Here is a 22,847-nt window from a genome sequence, read left to right as displayed (position 1 = left end):
TATTTAGAATTCCAGATTTTTTTAAACTCCTTTAACGCATCATACAAAGTGATTTTAATATGTGAGCATGTGCATTAGCATTTCCATATTTTCAATGGAGCTGCTCTCCGCACACATTCCTCCACAGACTCCTCCTTCCAAGCAAACCGGTCACGTGACACGTCGCCAGCCAATCAGAGGGCTCAGTTGCCAGCCTGGAAAGCAGCTCCTCTGCTCGGACCTTCGCTCCTGCCTCTGCCGCTTCCCAGTCCGCGGCGAGGGGGAGGAGGTGGTACAGGCGTGTTTTGATTAAACTTTACTGAATGTATTTGTAGAGATTTTTTTTTTCTATCACTATGAATGGTTGCGATACATTCCCAGGATGCTGAATCTGCCAACTAAATGTTTTGCTCACGGCTGCGGGCTTCACAGTCGGAGGAGAATTGAACTTTTGGACGGTCTGACGGAGGAGCGGAGCGGCTTTTCAGACACCAGGCAACGGACTGATCTATGCTAAGCTAACCCGCTAACCAGAACCCTTGGATGCTGGTGGAATTCCTGCTAAAAGTCCACAAATGACCTTGGAATGTAACGTTTTTAATTTTCAGTTTCTACAAAGACTTTACTGTAAAGTGGGACCGCGGAGGCTCGGTGTGTTCGGTCGCAGTGAACGGCGCAGGTGCACCTCCTATATGCTCCTGCGGCACCTGTGGAGGCTCGGAAACTTCGGCGAAAAGTAAAGTTTAGCGTCATTCCCTTGTGGCAAAACTAGCTCCTTGTATAATTTAGTCTTTTTTTTTTTAAATATAGGTATATAACTAAAAGTGTTATTTCACGACTTTTGGTTTTTAGCAACTGCTCGCGTCAGTTGCTAAAAAGCATTTTGGCTAAACTTAGCCAGCATCTTCGCTAGCAGCACGCTGACCCACACTGACTGACGCCGGACTGGCGACCTGGATTCGGGCTTCAGCACATTCGCTCCCGGAGGACTTTGGACTGTTCGGGTGCGCTGTGCAGAGATAAAAAAAGAATTAAAACCCAACTTTTGATCACTTTTAAAGTTTACTTTTTATTCTAGTTTAGTTCTCAAAGCTCTGCACCCTATGGTGCCGCTACGGCCACCAAGAAATGGATGTCTCGCAGGCCGCTTTCCCAAACGGTGAGGGGCGGCCGGGCGGCGGTGGGACGGGGGAGAATGTTTGGACGGAGTCCGCGACGGTCCGGCCGTGGGCTCACTCCGCCCCGTTATGCCCGACTCGATCTCTGTGGACAGCCGCGTACGACTACGAGGCGAGCGGTGAGGATGAGCTCAGCCTCCGGAGGGGGGACGTGGTGGAAGTCCTATCCAAGGACGCTGCTATCTCCGGGGACGAGGGATGGTGGACGGGAAAGATCAACCACCGGGTCGGGATCTTTCCCTCCAACTATGTCACTTACCAGCCCGCTATTTACCGACTCCCCACGGGAGCCGGGTCGGTTGGGGGACAGGAGCAAGCCCCCAGCCCGCCCGTCCAGATCCCCTTCAGCGAGCTGACCCTGGAGGAGATCATAGGCGTGGGTGGATTTGGCAAAGTCTACCGGGGGACGTGGAGAGACCAGGAGGTCGCAGTGAAAGCGGCCCGGCAGGACCCGGACGAGGACATAACGGCCACTGCCGGCGGCGTGAAACAAGAGGCGAAACTCTTCTCCATGCTGCAGCACTCCAACATTATTAAACTGGAGGGGGTGTGCTTGGAGGAGCCGAACCTGTGCCTGGTCATGGAGTACGCCCGCGGAGGGACCCTGAACCGGGCGCTGACCGGAAGGCGTATCCCTCCGCACATCCTGGTCAACTGGGCCGTGCAGATCGCGAGGGGGATGCACTATCTGCACGAGGAGGCTGTGGTCCCCATCATCCACCGGGACCTGAAGTCCAGCAACAGTAAGGAGCGAGTGTGCGCATGCGCGTGGGTGATTGATGAAGATACTTCTTAGCTTTGGACATGGCCGGAAATCGGCAAGGGCGAGGGGAGGCAATGCCATCCAAATGCCGTCACTGCCCCCCCCCCCCATCCAAAAATTAACTTAAGAAAAAAAACATAAACAAATAAAAATCAGAAAAAAACAATAATACACAAAAAATTGTATGGATGGACGGTCAGACAGATGAACAAATAGACAAACATGTTATAAAGGGCACAAACTAGTGTGCCTGTCCCAAACTCGGTAAATGCAGAGGGAAGTGTCAGGAAGAGCATCAACATAAAACCCATGAGACATCAAAGAACAAGGTGGATATATGGATAGATGAACTGATGGTAGTAAGGTTTTCTAAGCATTTTATGGGCTCAGAGAAATATGACACCTCAAACTCCATGCAGATTTCCTCTGTGCTGGTCTCCAGGTTTTTGTTTCTTCACTCTAGAAGATTTTGGAACTTCACTAAATTAGATTGCATTTAAAACTTTTATTTTATCCATTATGATGTGATTGCAATTAGTCAATAAAATGAAATTTCAGTAAGTTAATAAAAAGCAGCAGTGTACTCACTCATGGTGCATGAAGTGGTGGGGGATGTCATCAAGAGGATCTGAAATAAAGTGAAGAGTTTGCTCAGCTGGGCTGGCCGCCCCCCTTCCCTACCCCCTAAAACTCACACTCACCTTCCCTACCCCCCTCTCAGAAATGTTCTTCAAATAAAGTCAGTGATTTAGCAAACAGAGAACTAATCCACACTCTCCAGACCATGTGCTCAAACACCCATAGTCAACAGCTGATGTCGCTGCAGGAAGATCAGGATTTTGCAGAATCCCCCAAAAATCTGATGTCATTTCAGTTTCTGTAGGATTCAGTGCTTGTAGAATAAATGTTTGATCTTTTAATGGAACCAAACTGATCATGCTTGAGAGGCCTGGTGTACAAAATGCCTTAATGTAAATTAGGAGGCCGCTCACCTGGAGTCAGGTGTGTTAATATGACTTTTTCTTTTTTTTGACGCAAGCGTTTTATCAGTTTGTAGGGGATGTTTATTTTCTCCAGAAGTGACAGTGGGTATGTCAACTTTACACATTCCACGCTATCCCAAACCAAACTGCATCCATTCTTTTTTTTTTTTTTTAAATAAACCAGATTAAACTAAATCTAACATCTTTCTTTTTTCCTAATGACTCCCTTTTGTCTCAGAAATGACTGGAGAAGAATCTGCCATTATTTAAGGGAAAGATTAGTGCTTAATTAAAGAGCAGATGGAGAGAAAGCTTGAACGGCTGTTGGACAGTTTCAGCTAATCCAATGTTTGATGAATCTACACTAACAGACCCCCATGAACGGCCGCGGGGCTGCGAATGCAGGGCAGTGTGTTTGTTCTGCCACTCCACTGTGACCCAGAGAAACGTTAAAGCAAAGACAACGTTCGAGAATAAAAGAAGCCATGCTGGAACGGACTGTTTTTGGTGGCAATGAAACCTGAAGCCTCTAATTTGTCTTTCAAAACAAAAGAAAAATCAAATTTGTTAAACTAAACACGTATTTCAGTGTTAAACTAAAACAATTCTGTGGCAGCAGTGGTATTCGTTGGACATAGGCGGTTGTATCAGTGTCAGAAGTCTGAACATGTGTTGTCAATATACAGTGTTATCTAAATAAGGATAGTGAAAGAAGTGTTTGCCTAAAGCCTTTGGGCAGAAAGTTCCCAAAGACAAACAGTTTAAGTTAGAAAAAAAAGGCATTTTTGCTTATTTTTTGGTGTTACCTGAATGCCAGACCGTGTACGATTATAAAAACAAGGAAGTTTGAAAAAAATTTGAGAAATAAGAGTTAATATTTTTTGCTTTAATAAGAAAAATGTTTAAAACTATGTTTTTATTACTTCCTGTTTTTTATCTTTTATTTAAGTCAAACATCCCAGGTACCGAAGGAGACCAAAACCTAAACCAACTTACCGTCTCTCATTTCTCAGCCCACATGCTGCACACACACACACACCACACACACACACACACACACACACACACACACACACACACACACACACACACACACACACACACACACACACACACACACACACACACACACGCACACACACACACACACAGACAGACAGACTCTATTTGATCAATGATTAGCCTGTAAAGTAAAATGTTGGAAGTCAGCAAGATTTGTCCAGTCTCTTTTGTGCTTTTTCAACCTAATCTGTAAAATCCCAGCCTGCAGGGAGGAATGTTGCTAATGAGGGATAAAAGCTTAACATACGTTTGCACAATGGACTGGTCAAGCAGCGGTTGCTAGGCTACTGCGGCCAAAAGAATGGCTAGGACTCGGAGGGTCTCAAAGCCCTGGTTTTGTTTTGTTCCGTTCATATTTAATCTCCCAGAGAGCAGCGCTACCCTTTTATTAGCACAAACCGAGCGGGCTTCCCTTCCTAGTTGTCCCCAGTCTGCGCCCTCTCGCTGCAGGCTCTTCTCCTGGCAAGTATACTTAAAAACTTTTCGATTATTAACGGGGACTTTTCATCAAAATGACTGTATAATTTGCCGATTTCATAAGAAACAGTGCACCTAAATGTCCTTTAGATGCACAAATCATCTTTGATGTAGACGATCTGCACATATCTGGATGTTTTCAGTGTCTAGATTAGAACCTGGTGTTTTACTCTTTGAATTTTTTTACGTTTTTTTCCAGAGTACTTCTCTCCTCATCTCGTTGGTTTCTGTCACTGTTTTCTTTGATTGGCTGGCTTCAAAGAGCTGCACATGACAGGAAAAAAAAGAAAACGCTGCACTGAAACCTGGCTCCCGGCCAGCACACGTAGCCTGTAGAAAACGGTTTGGAGCGCTACCTTTCTTGGTGTGAGGCTGCGGTATGTCAGGAATGCCTGCTTGAACGCCACTGAAACGGTTCCGTTCAGAGCGCGTGCAGCAGCGCTCTTCCCATCTTTCTTGAGCTTCATCCCACTGTCCCATACCACCCCCTTCCTTCCTCCCATTTCTCTCTGACTCCACCCCCTCTTTCTGTAGAAACATGCAGGCATGGTAAACATTGAAACACACAAGGAGTCAGAGAAAGTTTGAGTCTGCAGAAAAAAAACCCTGCTATTCAGCTGATAAAGAACATTTTCAACTTGGAATACGGTTCGTTTTTAAAAGTTTAGGGGTAACAGTTTGCCAAAAAAACTTCATAAACAGTACATCAGAAAAATTAAACAAGACTCCTTTTTTTGTTTTTCTCCCATTATCCAGTTTTGCAGCACAGCTTTCCCCGGCTTCCCACAATTACCCCTGGTGACACACAGACAGTTAGTGGCTGTCTTTTCTCTAAGGAGAGAATGGGCAGAGGGGAGAGAGGAGGAGTTGAGATGCTTTCACTCTGTTTTTTTATGACCTCTCCCTGACTGCACCTATTGTTGCAGGCCTGGGTGAAAAGGAAAAAGGCCCACAGCTGAGTAGAGCTGCCTTCCAAACCGACCAATCCTCTGCATTCCTGCCTGTTGCCGGCTATCACGCTGATGGATGCTGTTACCGGGAGAGACATTACCTGAACGCCTCCAACATTTGATATGTTTCACGCTGCAGAGATATGGGTTTTTAGACTTTAACAAGCAGGGAAGAGGACAGACAAAGAGTAAATGGCCCAGAGAGATGTGATCATGATGGATGGATTTAGCTCACTATTAGCCCTGATCCTTTTCCCATCAAGCAGAATGCCCAGGGGCTCTCTTATTTCCACCGGGAAACACGCATCAGTCACTGAATGTGTGCAGCCTTACTTCAGCTGCATTTGTCTGCACAGTGCAGGAAAGTGCTTCAAAGTTAAGTTTACAAACATGTTTAAAGAAGCCATTAAGAGCGTTAAAGTCCCTCTCCGATCATGTTTTGGTCTTTTCTAAAATCCTTCCCAGTTGTCTTTTATTTATGATTAAGCCGTTTTTAACACAGAGTGTTGTATTCTAGGGTATGGTCTCTGTAAAGCGGTGTAGGTACCATAACCGTTCGGCCTGGAACTTCCGTTCGGGGTCCTTCTGGGTCCTGGGACTAATGCTGACGTCACATTATGTGATTGGCTGTGCATTGGTCCAATGACGTGTCAGATAGTGATTGGTCTGGACGAATTACGATATAACCATAGAAGATGTATATTATGAAGTCTGTTGTAAACAAACGTGCCTTTATTATTGTTATAATTATTATTAAATGCATGTTCGCTTATAGTTTTTTTAATCCGTGCGCCCACAGCTTTATTATTGGCAGAACGGACCCGGAAGAACAACATTTAACCGTACTGATAACATTTTCAGCCACGGCTGAACTTAAACTGGAATAACAAGTGGATTGTGGCAACATGTCTTTATAAAAATTACAAAGAATATCGTCAGACCCAATTTATGAGGGAAAATAACTTTAGGTTACAAACAGGAATTGGTAGAGCCCGAGTAGATCTCGACGCTACATAGATGTCCAATTTGGGTTACCGTAGTATGACGTTACCTTCAGTCAAAAGGACCCCGAACGGAAGTTGCAGGCCGAACGGTCATGGTACCTACAGCGGCTGTAGTTCATTCAAAATTTGTGTGGAGTTGTGGGCGGGAACGTTAGTGTGAAGCAAGCCCGCCCAATTTCCCATCATCCATCTAGTTATGTGCTCTCTTGCCAGCTTACAGCCCCTCAAAACCCCAAGCTAACATTACTGGTGCATCAAAAATGGCGAGCAATATTGGAGCTATCCAGCCATACAGTTTTGAGCCATATGCCAGTTAAGACGAGGAAAATGACGTACATGGATCTATTTGTCTGAAAGCGTATGCATCAGAATGGAGCTGAGCAGGAAGCTTGTTGCTTGCTGTGTTGCAGACCTACCTGCTTGTTCCAACAGCATTTTTTCTGCTCCTGATTCACCACAGTTTGAATAAAGAAATACTCAGAAATGCAAGTTTCAGCTTGATTTTCTTTATATGTCATCCACCATCAGAAGAATGCCCCAGGAACATGTTAAAAACACCAAAAACACGATTTTCATCGGAGTGGGTCTTAAAGAAAAAACACTTTTACCATTGAAGCCCATAGTGTTGCACAGTAGAGCATTGCTCAAGTAAAGGTCAGAGTTAAGTATGCAGAAAATGTGTGCTAGCAAAATGCTTTAATTTTAACTGATCTGTCCTTTGGTTTGCTCTGTAAACTCCTGCTTTCAGAATAAAAGCATTTAAAGGTGAAGTCCCATCAGTTTTCACACACCTAGATGTGCGAAATGTGTTCTCTGTATTTGATGCAACCCCTGGGGGGAGCAGTGTACTGCAGACGCTGCTGCGCTCGGGAATCACGGACCATAGAAGCATTCTGTGGCGTTTGGCGTAGCTGCAGATCATGGGGTAGGACTCATAGAATAAGGGGAATTTCCTTCTAAACTTACTCTAAGGTTTCCCTAGTTAGAAAAGACCTAAAGCAGTCTAATGTAATTTAAGACTATGCTGAAGATGTAGTTGTAGTACTTAAAAAAACATTGCTACCTTGGGGGGAGGAGCTATAGAAAGAAGCGTGGGACCTGCCCTGCAAACAACAGGTATTCTTCTGATCTTTCGCGGGATTCCCCTTGAACGATGTGCGTCAAGACTTCTGCAGAAAGCATTGAAATGAGGGTTGGTCTGGAGGCGGATCCGCCTTGGAGGCGAATCCATCTCCAGTTGCGTTGAGCTGCTGTCCTCTTCAGAACTTCTTCCTGTCATAATGGGGAGCTCCAGATTTTTTGCAGCTCTTAGATGCGCGAAGGACGACGGACACGATTAGGTGCTTATGAATGCACATGCTGGTTCTGACCAAACATTTATAAGCTGTCTGACTTAATGCCTGATAAAATTGTTTCTCATTTTGGAAGTATTAAATGTAAAGTTTTGCTATTTTTTCATAGAACACTTGTCAAACAGATCCAATAATATTTCCACAACTTTCTTAACCTAAGCTGAAATATAGGCTAGCATGGTTAAATCCTAAATGAATCAAAAATGAGGGGTTGAGATGACTCCTCCTATGATAGAAACTCTTCCGCAGTACTGAATGACTGGCAGAGGTCTATGCATTTTGACCTTAAAAAATGTTACATTCCCACACTAAAGGTTGATATTCGTGTCATACATTTTTCAGTCAATATAAATTAAAGGACCACTTGTAATAACTCTGTTAGTCTTTATGTTAAGTTGCAATTAGAAAAATTTATTTTAGCTTCTGCTGTGACTGTTATTTAGATCATAATTGCTGTTTTAGTTCATAAAAGTCATATAACAGTAGAGGTATGGAGGCTGCTGTAGGAAAGGAGCTTTTAGATCCACAGAAACATCCTCCAGCTTGACCCCTGGAAAAAAAGCAAGGAGACTTTAACGTTTGTTAAGATTTGGAACGCACACACGTGACTCTAAAAGGGATATAGACGGTATAGAAAAATGGATGGATTGTGCAAACATATTTATGTATTTTAACTGTTTTTAAAATAATCTTTTTCTTTAAACTCTCTTGTGTAAGTTTTTTTTGTTATGGCTTTAGTAAAGTTTCTTGTCTGTATTCATTAAAATTGCAGCTCAAAAAAACAGTACATTGACCTGAAAAACACTTTAGAATTTAAAAGCAAGAGACTAAATGATGCATTCAAGTGCTAGTTACATACTCATGGAACTACACTGCCACAGCTTAAAGAATGGCTTCTTTTTAAAATTGTCACGATAACCTTTGTTTCGTCCCTTAAACATTTTGAGTGTTGGGGCTTTGCTTGTTAGGAAGAAACTCTTGATAGCTGCCACCTTCTTCTTAAAGTGGCCAATCCCATAATGATAACCAACCTTAAAGATAAATGTTATCTAGGGTGGTAGATTAGATTACGGTAGTCATGTGGGTTGTTTTTTTTTTGTCTGTCTTTCTAACTTCAGACACACGTCAAAGTGATTGTTACCTGTCAGTTAATGAAAGACGAACACGAAAGGGTCACTAAAAACTTGAAACTAAAATAATAAATAAAAAAATACAGAAAATCAGACACTGACCGCTTTTCAGTTTTACAATCCTGGATAAACATGAAACTGAATCTAGAAAAGATTTTACATAGTTTGATAAAAGGGCCATGTCTGCTGGAATTAGTATCTCAGGTGTCCTGGAACTTTAAACCAGTCTAAGTGTCTGTTTAAAAGGTGACAATAGTGATGGTGCTGTGACATGATGAAAATTACAGACCAACATGTAACTTAAGAATCCAAAACGACCAACATAGACAAACAATAAAGGGGAGCTTTATGGTCCACGTATATCAGTGTCCCAATATGAAGATTCTAGAAAAATGTCCTTTAGCTGGATGAGACAAAAATGAAGCTCTTCATCTCTGTTCACAGACCCAGAAATGAAGCTTGCAATAAAACAACACTGCCCTTACTAGGGGTGGGGGAAGAATTGATTATTAGACACATCGATTATGATCCGTAAACGATTCTGAATCGTTTAATTAATTTGTAACAATCGATCATCAAAAAAATTAATATATTTGGGGTAAAAGTAACGTGCAGAACTAAACGCGGGGCGTTTTTCCCCTCTGACATTGTTTAAAGAGCACACAAACAAGTGTTACTCTTGCAGATCGCGTTATACGACCGGCCCAACTTCAGTGTCGACAGCCAATTGGTTTTGGATAAAAGTCATGTGGTGTGTACGTTCTATAAGACCAAAATTAAATATGTAAGGATCACAGCAAATGTGCAAAATCACATCGTACGGTTCCATCCGGCGGAGGAAGAGGGTAGAAACCGTTCAGGTGCTACTGGCGTGAGTGTAGCTTTAACAGGTTCTGCTGCAAGCACTTCCAACGGTCAAAAAACAGATTGGATATCCTAAAGAAACTTCCACCGTCGTCAGACGGCTATGCGAATAACAAAGTCAATCCGAGCTTTTATAGCAAAGGATTGGAGACCTTATTCTGTGGTGGAAAATGAGGACTTCCAAACATTGCTTCATATATCCCTTGTGCTATCTTAGATGACCCACCCTTACATTGACGTGTTCTCCCTAACATGATAAAGGTGGAAAGATTTCATGTAATCCATGGACACCAGTGAAGATCACAAATCATTGAAGAAAAAAGGTTCACAGCACTGTCTAGTGGGTCCAGATGACCCCACTCCCAATGTTCAAGTGCCTAGGATAGGGTTACTAGAGCGGAGGTACAACATCCCTTCCAGCACTATATTCTAAAGCTGAAGTCCTGGAAGCAGTTGCAAAGCCGACAAGGCAGCATCATACTTCACAATAGATACTAATAATAACTAAAGACTGACAGCTAAAATCTCATGTCCTCCAAACTCATATAATGACTGGAAGCGACACTGAAAGCGTTTCAGAATCGAAACTTTACCTCCTGAATCGTAACTGAATCATAAGGTGCCTCAAGATAGTCTTTGCTGTGGTTGCTTAGGTTTGCTGAGTGTTAGAAAGTTTGATTTTACTCACAGTCTTCTGACAGGAAAAGGACCCAAAACATTTAAGATTGCAGAAAAACTCATCAAAACTACAGATCATTCTGAAGTGTCCCTTGATAAACATTCACCGTCACACTGAAGATCTGTCTGGAGAAAAGACACCTGCAAACCTGAAACAACTGAACTTTGGTTGATCAGATCGGTGTTTGTTTGGTGGACAGATCTATTATGTAGAAATCTGGATATATCTCTGTTTTCTCCAGAGTAAACTCTACTTTTTAATGGCTATTTACTGTTATTTTCCTCAAAAATATTATATAACTGACTTTGTGGTATTTTGTTGTTTATTATTAATACAAAAAAACAATTACATGCAATAAAGTTGATCAATATTAGCTCAATCTTTTTCATTTGTTTGTATGTAAAATTACTGGGGTTGTTGCATCACAAATGCAGCTTGGATTTGTGTTATCTTTTTGTGTTTTTAGCACCAAAATTTTTTTTTTAAATTAAAATCTGACATTAGAAAGTCCTAAAGTTTAATTAAAATTTGATCAAATGTTGACGAAATAACGTTACAAATTTGGACAAAAATTCATGTAGATAAATGAATGAAACCAAATATGTTTAGAAAAATAGTTCTACAATAACTGTAAGTGGGGCTGTGCAGTTGTGTTTTGTTCTGTCGCTGTAAAAAGGTGAATCCTGTTGTGTTTCGTAGGATTTGGCTGCTCTCTCAGCTGTGCTTTTGGCTCATCAGTTCAGGTTCTGCTCTGATTTGCAGGCTTTTCTGCATCGGTTGTGACTAAAGAGGGCACAGAGGTAGCTGCTGAACGTATCGGTGGTATTAACGCATGTTTGTGCACGACTCTTTGTGAAACAGTTTGGTAAATGTTTGTGTTGTGTTGTGAAGGCACCATAAGCTCCGGACTTACCTGAGTCAAACATTATAAAGCCAAAGCTGAAATCCAGTCTGAGTAAACCTCTCAGATTGTGAAACACAGAAGTCAGGAGCTTTAGATAATCTCATCACAAGTTCATAAACACGATCTAAGGATATTTTTTTACAAACAGAACCAAATATTTACAAGTTTTGCTATTTGAAGACCCACTCTAATGAAAATTGTGCTTTTTGGTGTTTGTAGTGTGACCTTGTAGCATTTTCTTTTATGATGGAGGACACATATAAAGAAAATTAAGATTAAAATGGCCTTTCTGAGTATTTCTTTATTCAAATTATGGTGAATCCGTAGCAGACAAGATGTCTTCTGAACAAGTTCCTAGTTGTTGCATACAAACTTCAATGGGTGCGCCACAAGCTCCCCGCTCCACTCCATTCTGATGCATTCACTTGCAGACAAATAGATCCATGAACGTCTTTGTTTTTTCTCATCTGAGCTGGCATTTGGCTCAAACTGTACGGCTGGCTAGCTCACATACTGCTCTGCATTTTGTTGCACCGGTAATGTTATGTTGGGGTTGTGAAGAGCTGTGAGCTTGTGGGAGAGAATGTAAACAAAGGGTTGATGGGAAATGAGTGCAGGCTCACTCGCCGCCAACGGTCCAACAACTCGGAGGCGAATTTCTGATCAACTCCTGGAGCTCTGCAAAAACTGTCCTAGAAAACGATACAGTTTTAAATATTTTATTCCTAAAAAAGACATAATTATAATTAGAAGACTTTACCTCTCTTTGTCACTTCACAGTCTTAGCAACTTTATGTTTTACTTGTGGATTACCTGTAAGTCTTTTTATGTAAATAGTTTATAAGAAAATAACACTGAAAGTAGAAAAGATGGTGTCCAGAAATGTTGAAATAAATTGTTTTTTAACATTAAATCTTGTGATCTTATCTGAGGCTTCAACAGCTTTAAAGCTGGAGGCCTTTCTGTATTGACCGTCATCTCCTCGCCTGTGTGGATCCGTCCTGTTTTTGATCTTCCTATAAGCCACACGTGTCAAACTCAAGGCCCGCCATGTCATTTTATGTGCGAGAGCATAAAAGCTTTTCATTTCTTAAAATAAAAAATTGTGTGTATTTATTCATATCTAGGGGGAATCGGACTTGAAATATCGGATTGAGCAACAAAACATTAGTGCTTAAACACTGTCCATATAACCTAACCTGACGGAATCAAATGTAAAATGATTAATGCCAGAGTAACAAGCAAACATATGTTTTCTATGCAACTGTAATTGTCTCTTTAAAAAGTTAGAATAAATAAATATTGAGTTATTTAACATTAAGGAGTAGTTGCGTTTATTTTTCATTACATTTAGTTACATGTATACGTTATATTTGGCCCTTTCACTATGCTGATGTGGCCCTCAGTGAAAATGAGTTTGACCCCCCTGCTCTAAGGTGTCACCATATTCACTCTCGCACTCTCTCTTCTTTTTCCCCAGTTCTGTTACTTGAAAAAATTGAGAACGACGACATCGGGAGGAAGACCTTGAAGATAACAGACTTCGGCTTGGCGAGGGAGTGGCACAAAACCACAAAGATGTCAGCAGCAGGAACCTACTCCTGGATGGCCCCAGAGGTCATCAAGTCCTCCCTCTTTTCCAAAGGCAGCGACGTCTGGAGGTACAGCGATACTCCTTCATTCAAAGGCCTGCTGTCGTCTGCTAGATCCTCACTCCTTGACTTGTTGTCGTCCAGTTATGGCGTCTTGCTGTGGGAGCTGTTGACTGGGGAGGTGCCGTACCGGGGGATCGATGGCCTGGCTGTGGCTTACGGTGTGGCGGTGAACAAGTTAACTCTGCCCATCCCCTCCACCTGTCCTGAACCTTTTGCCAAACTGATGGAAGGTAATGGAGCCAGATCCGTTCACAGACTAAAGTGATCGTGGTCGTCTTTGCATTCACCTTAGTGGGACAAATAATCATTATTATGATGTTTCTAAATGAGCATTTTGTTCTTCCATTCTCTTCACTCATCTGCAGAGTGCTGGGACCAGGATCCCCACCTGCGGCCCTCCTTCTCCTGCATCCTGGAGCAGCTATCTGCCATCGAGGAGGCGGTGATGGCCACCATGCCTCAGGACTCCTTCCACAGCATGCAGGACGACTGGCGTGTGGAGATCCAGGAAATGTTTGACGAGCTCAGGACCAAAGAGAAGGTGCAGCGAGTCAGAACATCTGTCTTCAGATGAGATCCACAGACCAAACACGGTTCCCACAGGGAGGAAAAAAAAGTCTCCCTAACCTGTTTATTAATGTTAACATCCAGAACTTTGCACGTAAAAATCCCTGCAGTTTGGTGCAGAACAGTCATTCACAACAACCTAGTAACTGAAAAATAACTGCAAATTTCTAGTCTAGATGTCTTTGATACTAAAACAACCAAACAAATCCAGCACAACTGGATTAAACAACATCAATATAGTAAATGGAATAAACTGAAAGATGTTATCACTATTGGAAAAAGTAAACAATAATCCTGTTCACAGAAAAAGTTCTACTCATTTCTACAATATGTTGCATTTTAATTCAACAAAAGAAATCAAGGCAAATCAAATCTGATCAAATCTCTGTTTATTAACCTGCTGTTTCTCTCAGGTTATGAAATCAACACGGTAACTCCCAGCAGCTTTTGTGCTTTTAATATTTAACTTGCTAATTTGAGTGAATGAGCTCAGCACATTTTTAACAGGAAACGGCTACTTCCTATTGGTTGAAACTTGAATCTGCTTCCTGTAAAGATGCTGGATTACACAGGGTTTTGTCGGTTTTAGAGAAACGGCAGGATTCTGACTGACAGTCAGTGAAGTGCAGAGATTCACGCGGATGCTGTTGTTTTAGGGAAGTGTTCCTTTTTGTTTTATTCAATTGAAACAACTTAACAAGTCCTTAGGCTTGGTGAAAGGAACCTCCAGGCACCAAAACAGGGGATGTGTTTTAGCATGTTGCATTTTAAAATAAAGTGGATGAGTGTGTGAAACACCAATTACTCTGCTTCCAGAGAGTTAAGAGGCTCCACAGCTGCTAAACTGAGACATCAACAGTCTCAGACCAGAACTCCTCCCACAAAGACTGCTGGGATTTTCCAAAACTGATGGCGCTGCACACGGAAGGGCTCTGTCTGTTTGCTCGACTGTCTTCCTGGCGTTTGGTTAAAGCCTTAAGTGTTGTTTTGGGCTTCCTCGTGAAAAGAGTTGTCTGCTCACTTTCGTCCCACCGTGAATCCCGGCAGATTACTTGCTGAATCAGCGCCCGCATCGGCAGATTTCCTGTAAACACCTCAGTAATCCACGACCCAGTGGGTGGCCATCCAGCTGCTTCTTCCAGTCACCTGATAACAGATTTCCATTTTTCATGTGAGAAGAATCAAAGAGGACATAGAAAAAAAGGAAACCGAACATTATTCCTTTTGAATTGTCCCGTTATTTCTGGACAGATGCCACCTTCATGAAATGACAGAAACTTCTGCAGAATTCCCATAATGCATCTGCCTGCAGGAGCTGCGCTCCCGGGAGGAGGAGCTGACGCGAGCCGCCCTGCAGCAGAAGTCTCAGGAGGAGCTGCTGAAGCGGCGGGAGCAGCAGCTGGCAGAGCGAGAGATCAACGTCCTGGAGAGGGAGCTCAACATCCTCATTTTCCAGCTGAACAGAGACAAGCCCAACGTGAAGAAGAGGAAAGGCAAGTTCAAGCGCTCCCGGCTGAAGCTGAAGGATGGAAACCGCATCAGTCTGCCCTCAGGTGAGCCGGACTTTGACCTGTGGCAGCTGACTAGGTCCACTTCAATTCAAGGCTCCAGATCAATGGTTACAGCTCAAACCACCATTCCTATTATTTAATATGTTTTGTCTGAATGGCTGCTTGATGTATGCATGTAACAGGTTGTATGAAAATGACAGTAATCAGATCAGAAGATCAGAAGATCAGATCAGATCAGAATCACTTTAATTGCTAAGTACAGCGCATGTACAGGGAATTTGACTTCGGTTACTTGTGCTCTCGTGCAAACTAGCAAGGTAGAAGGATAAATAATAAAAGGATAAATAAATAATATAAAAGAAGGTAAGTGTAAGGTAGCTGTATGAATAAATAAACATAACTGAATAAGGAAATAGATTGAAATAACAAGACAAAAAAAATAAAAAATGCAGCAGCAGTAATTCCAGTTGGACAGTTTATGTGATTGTACAGTGTCCTTGAGTAGTCTGGAGTCAGGTGTTCATAAGAGTGACAGCTCGGGGGAAGAAGCTGTCTTTGTGGCGAGTGGTTTTGGTTCGCAGTGTCCTAAAGCGTCGCCCTGACGGGAGGAGGCTAAAAAGGCAGTGTCCAGGATGAGAGGGATCTTTTACGATCCTGCCAGCCCGCTTCCTGGCACGGGATCGGTACAGGTCCTGAATGGGGGGAAGGCTGGAACCAATAATCCTCTCAGCAGATCTGATGATTCTCTGAAGTCTGTTTCTGTCGTGTCTGGTAGCTGAACCAAACCAGACCGTGATGGATGTGGTCAGGACAGACTGGATTATTGCAGTGTAGAAAATGGTCAGCAGCTCCTGAGGCAGGTTGAACTTCTTGAGTTGTCGCAGGAAGTACAACCTCTGCTGAGCCTTATTCCGGAGTGAGTCAATGTGAGCAGTCCACTTAAGGTCCTGTGAAATGGTGGACCCCAGGAACCTGTGTGAGTCTGTTGAGGGGACAGTGCTGTTGAGAATTGTGAGTGGGGGGGGGGGGGGGGGGGGGAAGTGGAGGGGTTCCTCCTGAAGTCCACTGTCATCTCCACTGTTTTGAGTGGGTTCAGCTCCAGGTGGTTCTGGCTGCTCCAGAGGACTAGCCGCTCCACTTCTCCTCTATATGCAGTCTCATCACCGTCCCGGATGAGACCAATGACTGTGGTGTCATCTGCAAACTTCAAGAGTTTCACAGAGGGGGCTCCTGATCTGCAGGAGCCCCCTACAAATGCATATCTACAATATGCATTTAACCCCATTTATTTATACTTTTATCTTGAGCAGGAGATCAGAATCAACAAAACATAACAGATTTAGACACAAAGATTTTGACAGAAAGGAATGATTTTATCACTTTATCACAATTGTCCCACTCTAAAGTTTATCTGTCAACTTCCAGGTTAACTTCAGCAGTCAACAAACAAACACTACTGTTGTTTTGGATCATTTCATAAATATAAAAAAAAAATGCTGAAAATGTTCTGCACATTGTCCTGTTGGCTTCATTAAGCCGGGACCTCCAGCGTGCATTGGGGCGGTTTGCGCCGAGTGTGAAGCGGCTGGGATGAGGGTCAGCACCGCTAAATCTGAGGCCATGGTTCTTGACCGAAGAAAGGTAGTTTGGCATCTCTCGGTGGGTGGAGTGTCCCTGCCCCAGGTGGAGGAGTTTTAATATCTGGGGGTCTTGTTCACGAGTGAGGGAAGACCGGAGCGTGAGATCGACAGGCGGATCGGAGCGGCGTCTGTAGTTGTGCGGTTGCTGTATCGGTCCGTTGTGGTGAAGAGAGAGCTGAGCCGAAAAGCAAAGCTCTCAATTTACCGGTCGATCTTCGTTCCAATACTCACCTATGGTCATGAGCTCTGGGTCGTGACCGAAAGAACGAGGTCCCGAATACAAGCGGCTGAAATGAGCTTCCTCCGTAGGGTGGCGGGGCGCTCCTTTAGAGATAGGGTGAGAAGCTCGGCCACCCGTGGAGAGAGCTCGGAGTAGAACCGCTTCTCCTCCACATCGAAAGGAGCCAGTTGAGGTGGCTCGGGCATCTGGTCCGGATGCCTCCTGGACGCCTCCCTGGAGAGGTATATGTCCCACTGGGCGGAGGCCCCGGGAAAGACCCAGGACACGCTGGAGAGACATAGTCTCTCCAGCGTGTCCTGGGTCTTTCCCAGGGCCTCCGCCTCAGCTGGCCTCAGCCTCGGCTGGCCTCGGCCTCGGCCTCGGCTGGCCTCGGCCTCGGCTGGCCTCGGCCTCGGCTGGCCTGCGAACGCCTTGGGGTCCCCCCAGAGGAGCTGGAGGAAGTGACTGGGGCGAAGGAAGTCTGGGCATCTCTGCTCAGTCTGCTGCCCCGCGACCCGGTACCGGATAAGCGGAGGAATATGGATGGAGATGAATGGATGTTCTGCACAGTTTCTCCATCCTAAGAGTTCTGCTGAACACAGCTCTGGTAGATGGATGACAGGAAGATGGTAAAGGAAGACATAGCAACACCAAGAAAACTCACAGTCCTTTCATTTAAACGGACAAGTGTTTCCAACAGACACGGTTTCTAAACCGACTTTGTTTCATCGTTTGTGGAAACACCAAAAGACTCAGGCGTTCAGTTACAGCTTCTCCCCCACGCCAGCAGACAGTCCTATGGTGCCACATCATTGATCCCAAACAATTTCACTCTATTCTTCATTTATTGTCATATTTTCTACTTCAAATTGTGGACTATGTTTTTTCAGAACTCATTTTAGTAAACTGAACTTTAGTCTCGTTTTTTTATCACCTGCAAAAAAAACCTTCACTTTAGCTTTAGTGACAGTAACACATACATTTAGTTTAGATCATATACCTAAAATGCAATATTATTGTATAATTTTAGAGCAATAATTATATTGAAGTGCATTTTTATTATACTCCACTATTATTCATCAAAATCAGCAACGTCACAAATATTTATTCTCGATTTTTGTAGAACTGATTGTATAGCTTAAAGTATCTTTCAAAAGGAAACATATTCATAAAGACAAAGTTATGCACAAAATAATACTTATTGATCCCATTACGGGGAAAAGATCTTGCTGTCATAGCTCTGTTGAAAGTTGAATAAAGCAGATCATAATACAGCGACCTGTGGCCGCATTTTGTCGGTGGCAGGCGACAGCAGCTGATCGTGTAGACAACAAACCAGCGGCTTCCAGTTAGCCTTCTTTAGCTCTGCGTTGGCTTTCTTGATTTAGTTTTTTTCCTTCCATTTTCTTGACCCCTAAATCCCTTTAGGTGTCACGGGGGCTGGAACCTGTACCGGGAATAAACTGCCTGGAGAAGCAGGAAATAGTGCACAAAGTAGTGATTTTCACAGTTTTCATGCATACGTTTCTTATTGACCGTTCTCTTTCCTCGTATGATCGCACATGTGCGAATACTGAAATACTTGTTACAGCCCTACAGGAATAAAGCTCATTTATGTTGAAGTTGGAATTTCTTTCAACAGTGTCTCCAGATCCATCTTTTTTAGCTGTGACTATAATAATGTGGCATCTTCTGTGATCAAAGTGTTTTTTTGCTTCAAACAACCTACAAGCCACAGGACCTGGATTCACTTGCAAGTGAACCTTAGTGCGTTTCACTGAAGAAAGGAAGTGATGGTAGAAACATCAATCCTGCAGCAAAAATGAAGCAAAATGTTCAAAAAGGACTTTTAGGAAGTCGTTGTGTCGTTGTGTTCAAGTACCAATCATTTTATGGTCAAACTTTACCTTTTCTTCATGCTTTTTTTCTTAATTTGTCAAAACTAAAACACCCCCAAACATATATTCGGACATTTCTCAGAACTACAAAGTAAAACTAAATCAAATGAACAGAAGGTGTGAAACTTTAGGGTGTTTTCCTCCCAACCAAACAGACTTTCCTGATTTTCGTGATGCGAGGAGGAAGCATCAGCATTCTCTTGTTCCTAAACTGCAGGGCTCGTCTTCTCCTGTTTGGTTGCATCCGTTTGCCTCCTTGTCAGTGTTTCTTTTTGATCTTTTGCAGATCAAACTGAATGAGGTCGCTCTTCTATTAAGCCCCGGATGATTTGTGTTTCAGACTTCCAGCATAAGATCACGGTACAGGCGTCCCCCTCCATGGACAAGAGACGAAGCCTTCACAGCACCAGCTCCTCTCCTCCCAGCAGCCCCACACTCATCCCACGCCTCCGCGCCATTCAGCGTGAGTCTGGCTCTGTCCTCGAGGGTGGAAGCTCCACCCAGTGGGAGCGCAGCTCCACCCGCAGTCAGCCAGTTGTTTGGACAGTCCAGTAAAGGTGTTAGTCATGCTCCAACGCCTGTGTAATAACTGGGCCGAATTCCTCTGGTGCATTTATGCTAAATAGACAGAGAAAGCACATTGTTGCTCAAATTAGGACTATAAATGCTGACGGAAGAGATCTGACTGCTTGAATGTGGGCGTGGTTTGCATTTATCTGGTCATCTGTTCTGGATTAGGTTTATTTTGTTGCTATTCATGAGCACCGTTTCAGGAAAGGAAGCAGAGACTTGCATCTGCCTGGAGTGGAAGCAAAACGACAACAAACAGATTACGGCTCTTTAGCCTCCAAACCTGCTTGCATTGGACTTGCTGGGAAGGTTGTGGCCATGTGTGGTAACGTCTCTGTGCCCACAGTCACTCAGGACGAGAGCAACCGCACTTGGGGCCGCAGCGCCCTCTTCAGACCAGAAGAGTTCGATGACGCGAAAAAGGGAATCAAGAAGAAAGGCAGAACGTGGGGCCCGAGCTCGGTCCAGAGCAAAGAGCGGCCCGCCGCTGCTGAGAGGTGAGTCCAAACACGCAAGAAACACTCATCCATTCAAACCAGTGGAGTATTCCAGAAGACAAAAAAAAGACCGCTATATGGAGTCGGAGGTTTTAATGACGGCATATGAAGATTATAAGACCATCAAAAAAGTAATACAGACAGAGTTTGTGCATCAGTTTCAGCCGCCCCAAAGGCCTGGACTTTCATCTCTTGTGATTCTGAAATAGCTTCCAGCAGCCTGCCTATCAACGTGTTTGTTTTTCAGAGTTCGTCCTCTGTCTGACGGCAGCAACCCCTGGTCCACCAGCCTTCTGAAGTCCCAGAAGTCCTTCCCGCTCGATGCTCTGTTCGGTGAGCAAGGTCTGACGTTCAGAGGACATTTGGCTTTTTAGAATCTACAGCTGGTCGGGTGTCATGAACTGTGGTTCCTTTGCTTTTAGCGGGGGCAGGCAAAGATGAGGCTTTCCCCCCAGAATGTCCGGACAGCAGCTCCAAACCAAAGCAGCTCAAGTTCCCCAACCAGGTGTACATCGATCTACCTCTGTGCAGGGACGAGCCGCCGCCTCAAAGCGCCGCCGCAAACGGTGCACCGGGAGATCCAAATGCAGGCAGCCCGCCCGAAACCGCAGACGACCCCTGCACCACAACCTCCACCTCCTCCACATCCACCACGCCACAGCTCACCCCCACCAACAGCCTGAAAAGGACATCCGCCCGCCGTAAGACAGACTCTGCGCTGTACGGCTGCGGCTCGCTGCTAGCCTCCCTCGTGCTCGGTTACGACATCAGGGAGGCTCTGAAGAACTCTGAGGACTGTGAGCCGCTGAGAGAGGAGAAGAAGAAGAAGGAGGGGCTCTTTCAGCGCGCCACTCGCTTCCGCCGCAGCACCTCACCGCCCGGTGGCCGCGGCCGGAAGGAGGACGTGTCATCAAACGGCACCAGCGCCCAACCCATCAATCTTATCTCCATGTCAGCCATCATAGAATACAACTCCTCCAAGTGCCTCCTGCAGTCCGGGGCGGAGCCAGAGGCCAAGACGGAGCAGCGTAATCAAAAGGAATCGGGCAAAGCGAGCAGGGAGGTTCCCGCTGTCAGCAAGAACGCGGCGCCGCAAACCCAAAACCAGACGCCTGAGCAGACCAACCACAACCCCGGGACCCGACTGCGCAGGAAGAAGTACACTAACCACCATGGTGAGTGCCGCACGCCATGACCACTCGCATGCCCCACCGAAAAACAGCTCACCGCTCTGTCTGTTCACAGCCAACGCCCCCCCCTCTCTGCCTCCCGCCATCGTGCAGAAGAAGGAGGACACGCCCCCAGAAGAGGAGGTGGTGCTGCGACCACGGCCCGTCTCATTCCGGGCCAAACCGCACACCTGGGCTCTACTGCGAGGACGCAACAAGAGTTACTCTCTGGGCCACTACACCGGCGAGAAGACGGCCCACGACCTGAGCGTGGTGCTGTCCTCAGGGGGGGGCTGCTCTCTGCTGGACATGGACACGGAGAGCCAGAAACGAGACTGCACCGTGCCGCTCTGCCGCATCCAGAGCTCCCCGGCGCGCCCCTCCGTCTTCGAGCTGGAGAAGGAGTTCCTGTCTTGAGAGCCGGACGGCGGCCTCCTGACGCCCGGAGCACAGCACGCTCTGGATCCCACTCAGGGCTCTAGAACCTGAGCAGAACCTTCCAGAGCCACGGTTCATCCTTCTCTTCCTTTGTCAGTGCAGCTCAACGTTGACCGCCGCTGCAGCCTGTCAACACAGAACCTTCAGCTTTTTATTTATATATCTATTTTTATAGGTAATTTAATACGAAGAGACTTTTCCTTGTGTAGCATTCATTCCATGGCAGTTTTCCAGGCTGCGTTCCTGCTCTTTGATCGTTTTGCTTCTATTATTTCGGGGATCATCCTTGCATGTTCCATTAGAAACTGAACAAAAAAAAAGATTTCAAAAATTGAAGAAGGTTTGTAAATATTTCTCTTTGTCCCGTCGGACTGGAGCTGCGGCTGTCATGCCTGTTTCTGAGGACAGACCGGTTACAAGAGGGATCCGAGCGGACAGAACCCTTTCACTGAACATTTATATTGTTTTTGTAACGGTGCAGTTTTGTTCATATATTTGTATTTATACCAATGTTTTTGGAGCTGAAATATTACAAAAACCTGCACCAAATGACCTCCTCCTCCTCCGGTTCCTGTCACTGTGAAACTGTCACCACATCACGGCTTTTCTAGCAATAATGCACATCAGAGAAGGAGTCTGAATCTCTGTTACATTGAACTTTTGCTCATTTCTGCACCCAAATCCTGCTCCAGAAACGATCAGGAAATGGTTTGGCTGGTTTTTGTTTTTGACCAGCGATGCTGTAAACAGGCTGAGTGTCCTCAGGATCCCAAAGGGCTCAATGATTTCATATCTTTGGATCTGCAGATCGTTCCTAAAGTCATGAATTTGTAAAAGGTGTAAATATCTGGTAAATGAGTTTTTCTGTCCAGTTTCCACTGTGATAAAGCTGCTGAAGTTGATCCTGCAGGTTTCCTTCCACATTCCCAGACGACATTCCACTGCACTGAGCGGCCTGCACTCACTATTTATGCAAGCAGACAGCAGCGCCGCTCAGTCAGGTTCTTTTGACCAAATTCCCGAAAAGAAAGTAGAGTTCTTTGTGTTCAGGACCAAAACCACTAAAAGAACCTACAAGCTTCCTATTTCTGTGTAAAAGCTTCCTGTCAGGTTTAGCTTTCTGAACGTTTTATTGAAAGCTGCTCTTTATCCTCTCAGTATTGGTTCGTTCACGCTAACTCATCAAGTGTCATTTACCAGCATTCTCAATAAAAGTCTGAATTCAAACTCTTTGCTTTCAATTTCAGACCCAATTTTCAACATTTTCTTTCCTTTTTCACTAATTATTGCTGATATGTTATTTGTATTGTTTTTTTTTAATCAGAATGTGTAAAAAAAAAAAGGAACAAAAGCTAGA

At 44.4% G+C, this 22,847-nt stretch overlaps 1 protein-coding gene across 2 annotated transcripts; it reads left to right on the top strand.

The window, feature by feature from the left end:
* The first annotated feature begins 182 nt into the window (after window positions 1-182).
* On the top strand, window positions 183-22,717 carry map3k21 (mitogen-activated protein kinase kinase kinase 21). 2 transcript variants are annotated; one of them, XM_023963739.2, is made up of 10 exons: window positions 183-1,900; window positions 12,806-12,986; window positions 13,062-13,210; window positions 13,346-13,521; window positions 14,860-15,100; window positions 19,157-19,279; window positions 19,733-19,883; window positions 20,131-20,216; window positions 20,306-21,058; window positions 21,129-22,717. In XM_023963739.2, the coding sequence occupies exons 1-10, from the start codon at window positions 1,108-1,110 to the stop codon at window positions 21,467-21,469; spliced, it is 2,994 nt and encodes a 997-aa protein (XP_023819507.1). In that variant the 5' UTR covers window positions 183-1,107; the 3' UTR covers window positions 21,470-22,717. The 2 variants fall into 2 exon arrangements, with proteins under 2 accessions (XP_023819507.1, XP_023819506.1); XM_023963738.2 differs by having other exon boundaries at window positions 20,131-20,225.
* The last annotated feature ends 130 nt before the right edge of the window (window positions 22,718-22,847 follow it).

Source organism: Oryzias latipes, chromosome 15, assembly GCF_053564925.1.
Source record: "Oryzias latipes strain Hd-rR chromosome 15, Olatipes_Hd-rR_3.1".
In the NCBI taxonomy this organism is placed as follows: Eukaryota; Metazoa; Chordata; class Actinopteri; order Beloniformes; family Adrianichthyidae; genus Oryzias; species Oryzias latipes.
This window is presented reverse-complemented; position numbering and strand designations above follow the sequence as displayed.

Excerpts from the sequence above, each read along its gene's own strand:
- map3k21 (XM_023963738.2), top strand. The coding sequence starts at position 1,108 with ATGGATGTCTCGCAGGCCGCTTTCCCAAACGGTGAGGGGCGGCCGGGC. Across the intron at positions 13,522-14,859 it reads AGCTCAGGACCAAAGAGAAG|GAGCTGCGCTCCCGGGAGGA; the intron begins GTGCAGCGAGTC and ends ATCTGCCTGCAG. Across the intron at positions 20,226-20,305 it reads TGCTCTGTTCGGTGAGCAAG|CGGGGGCAGGCAAAGATGAG; the intron begins GTCTGACGTTCA and ends CTTTGCTTTTAG.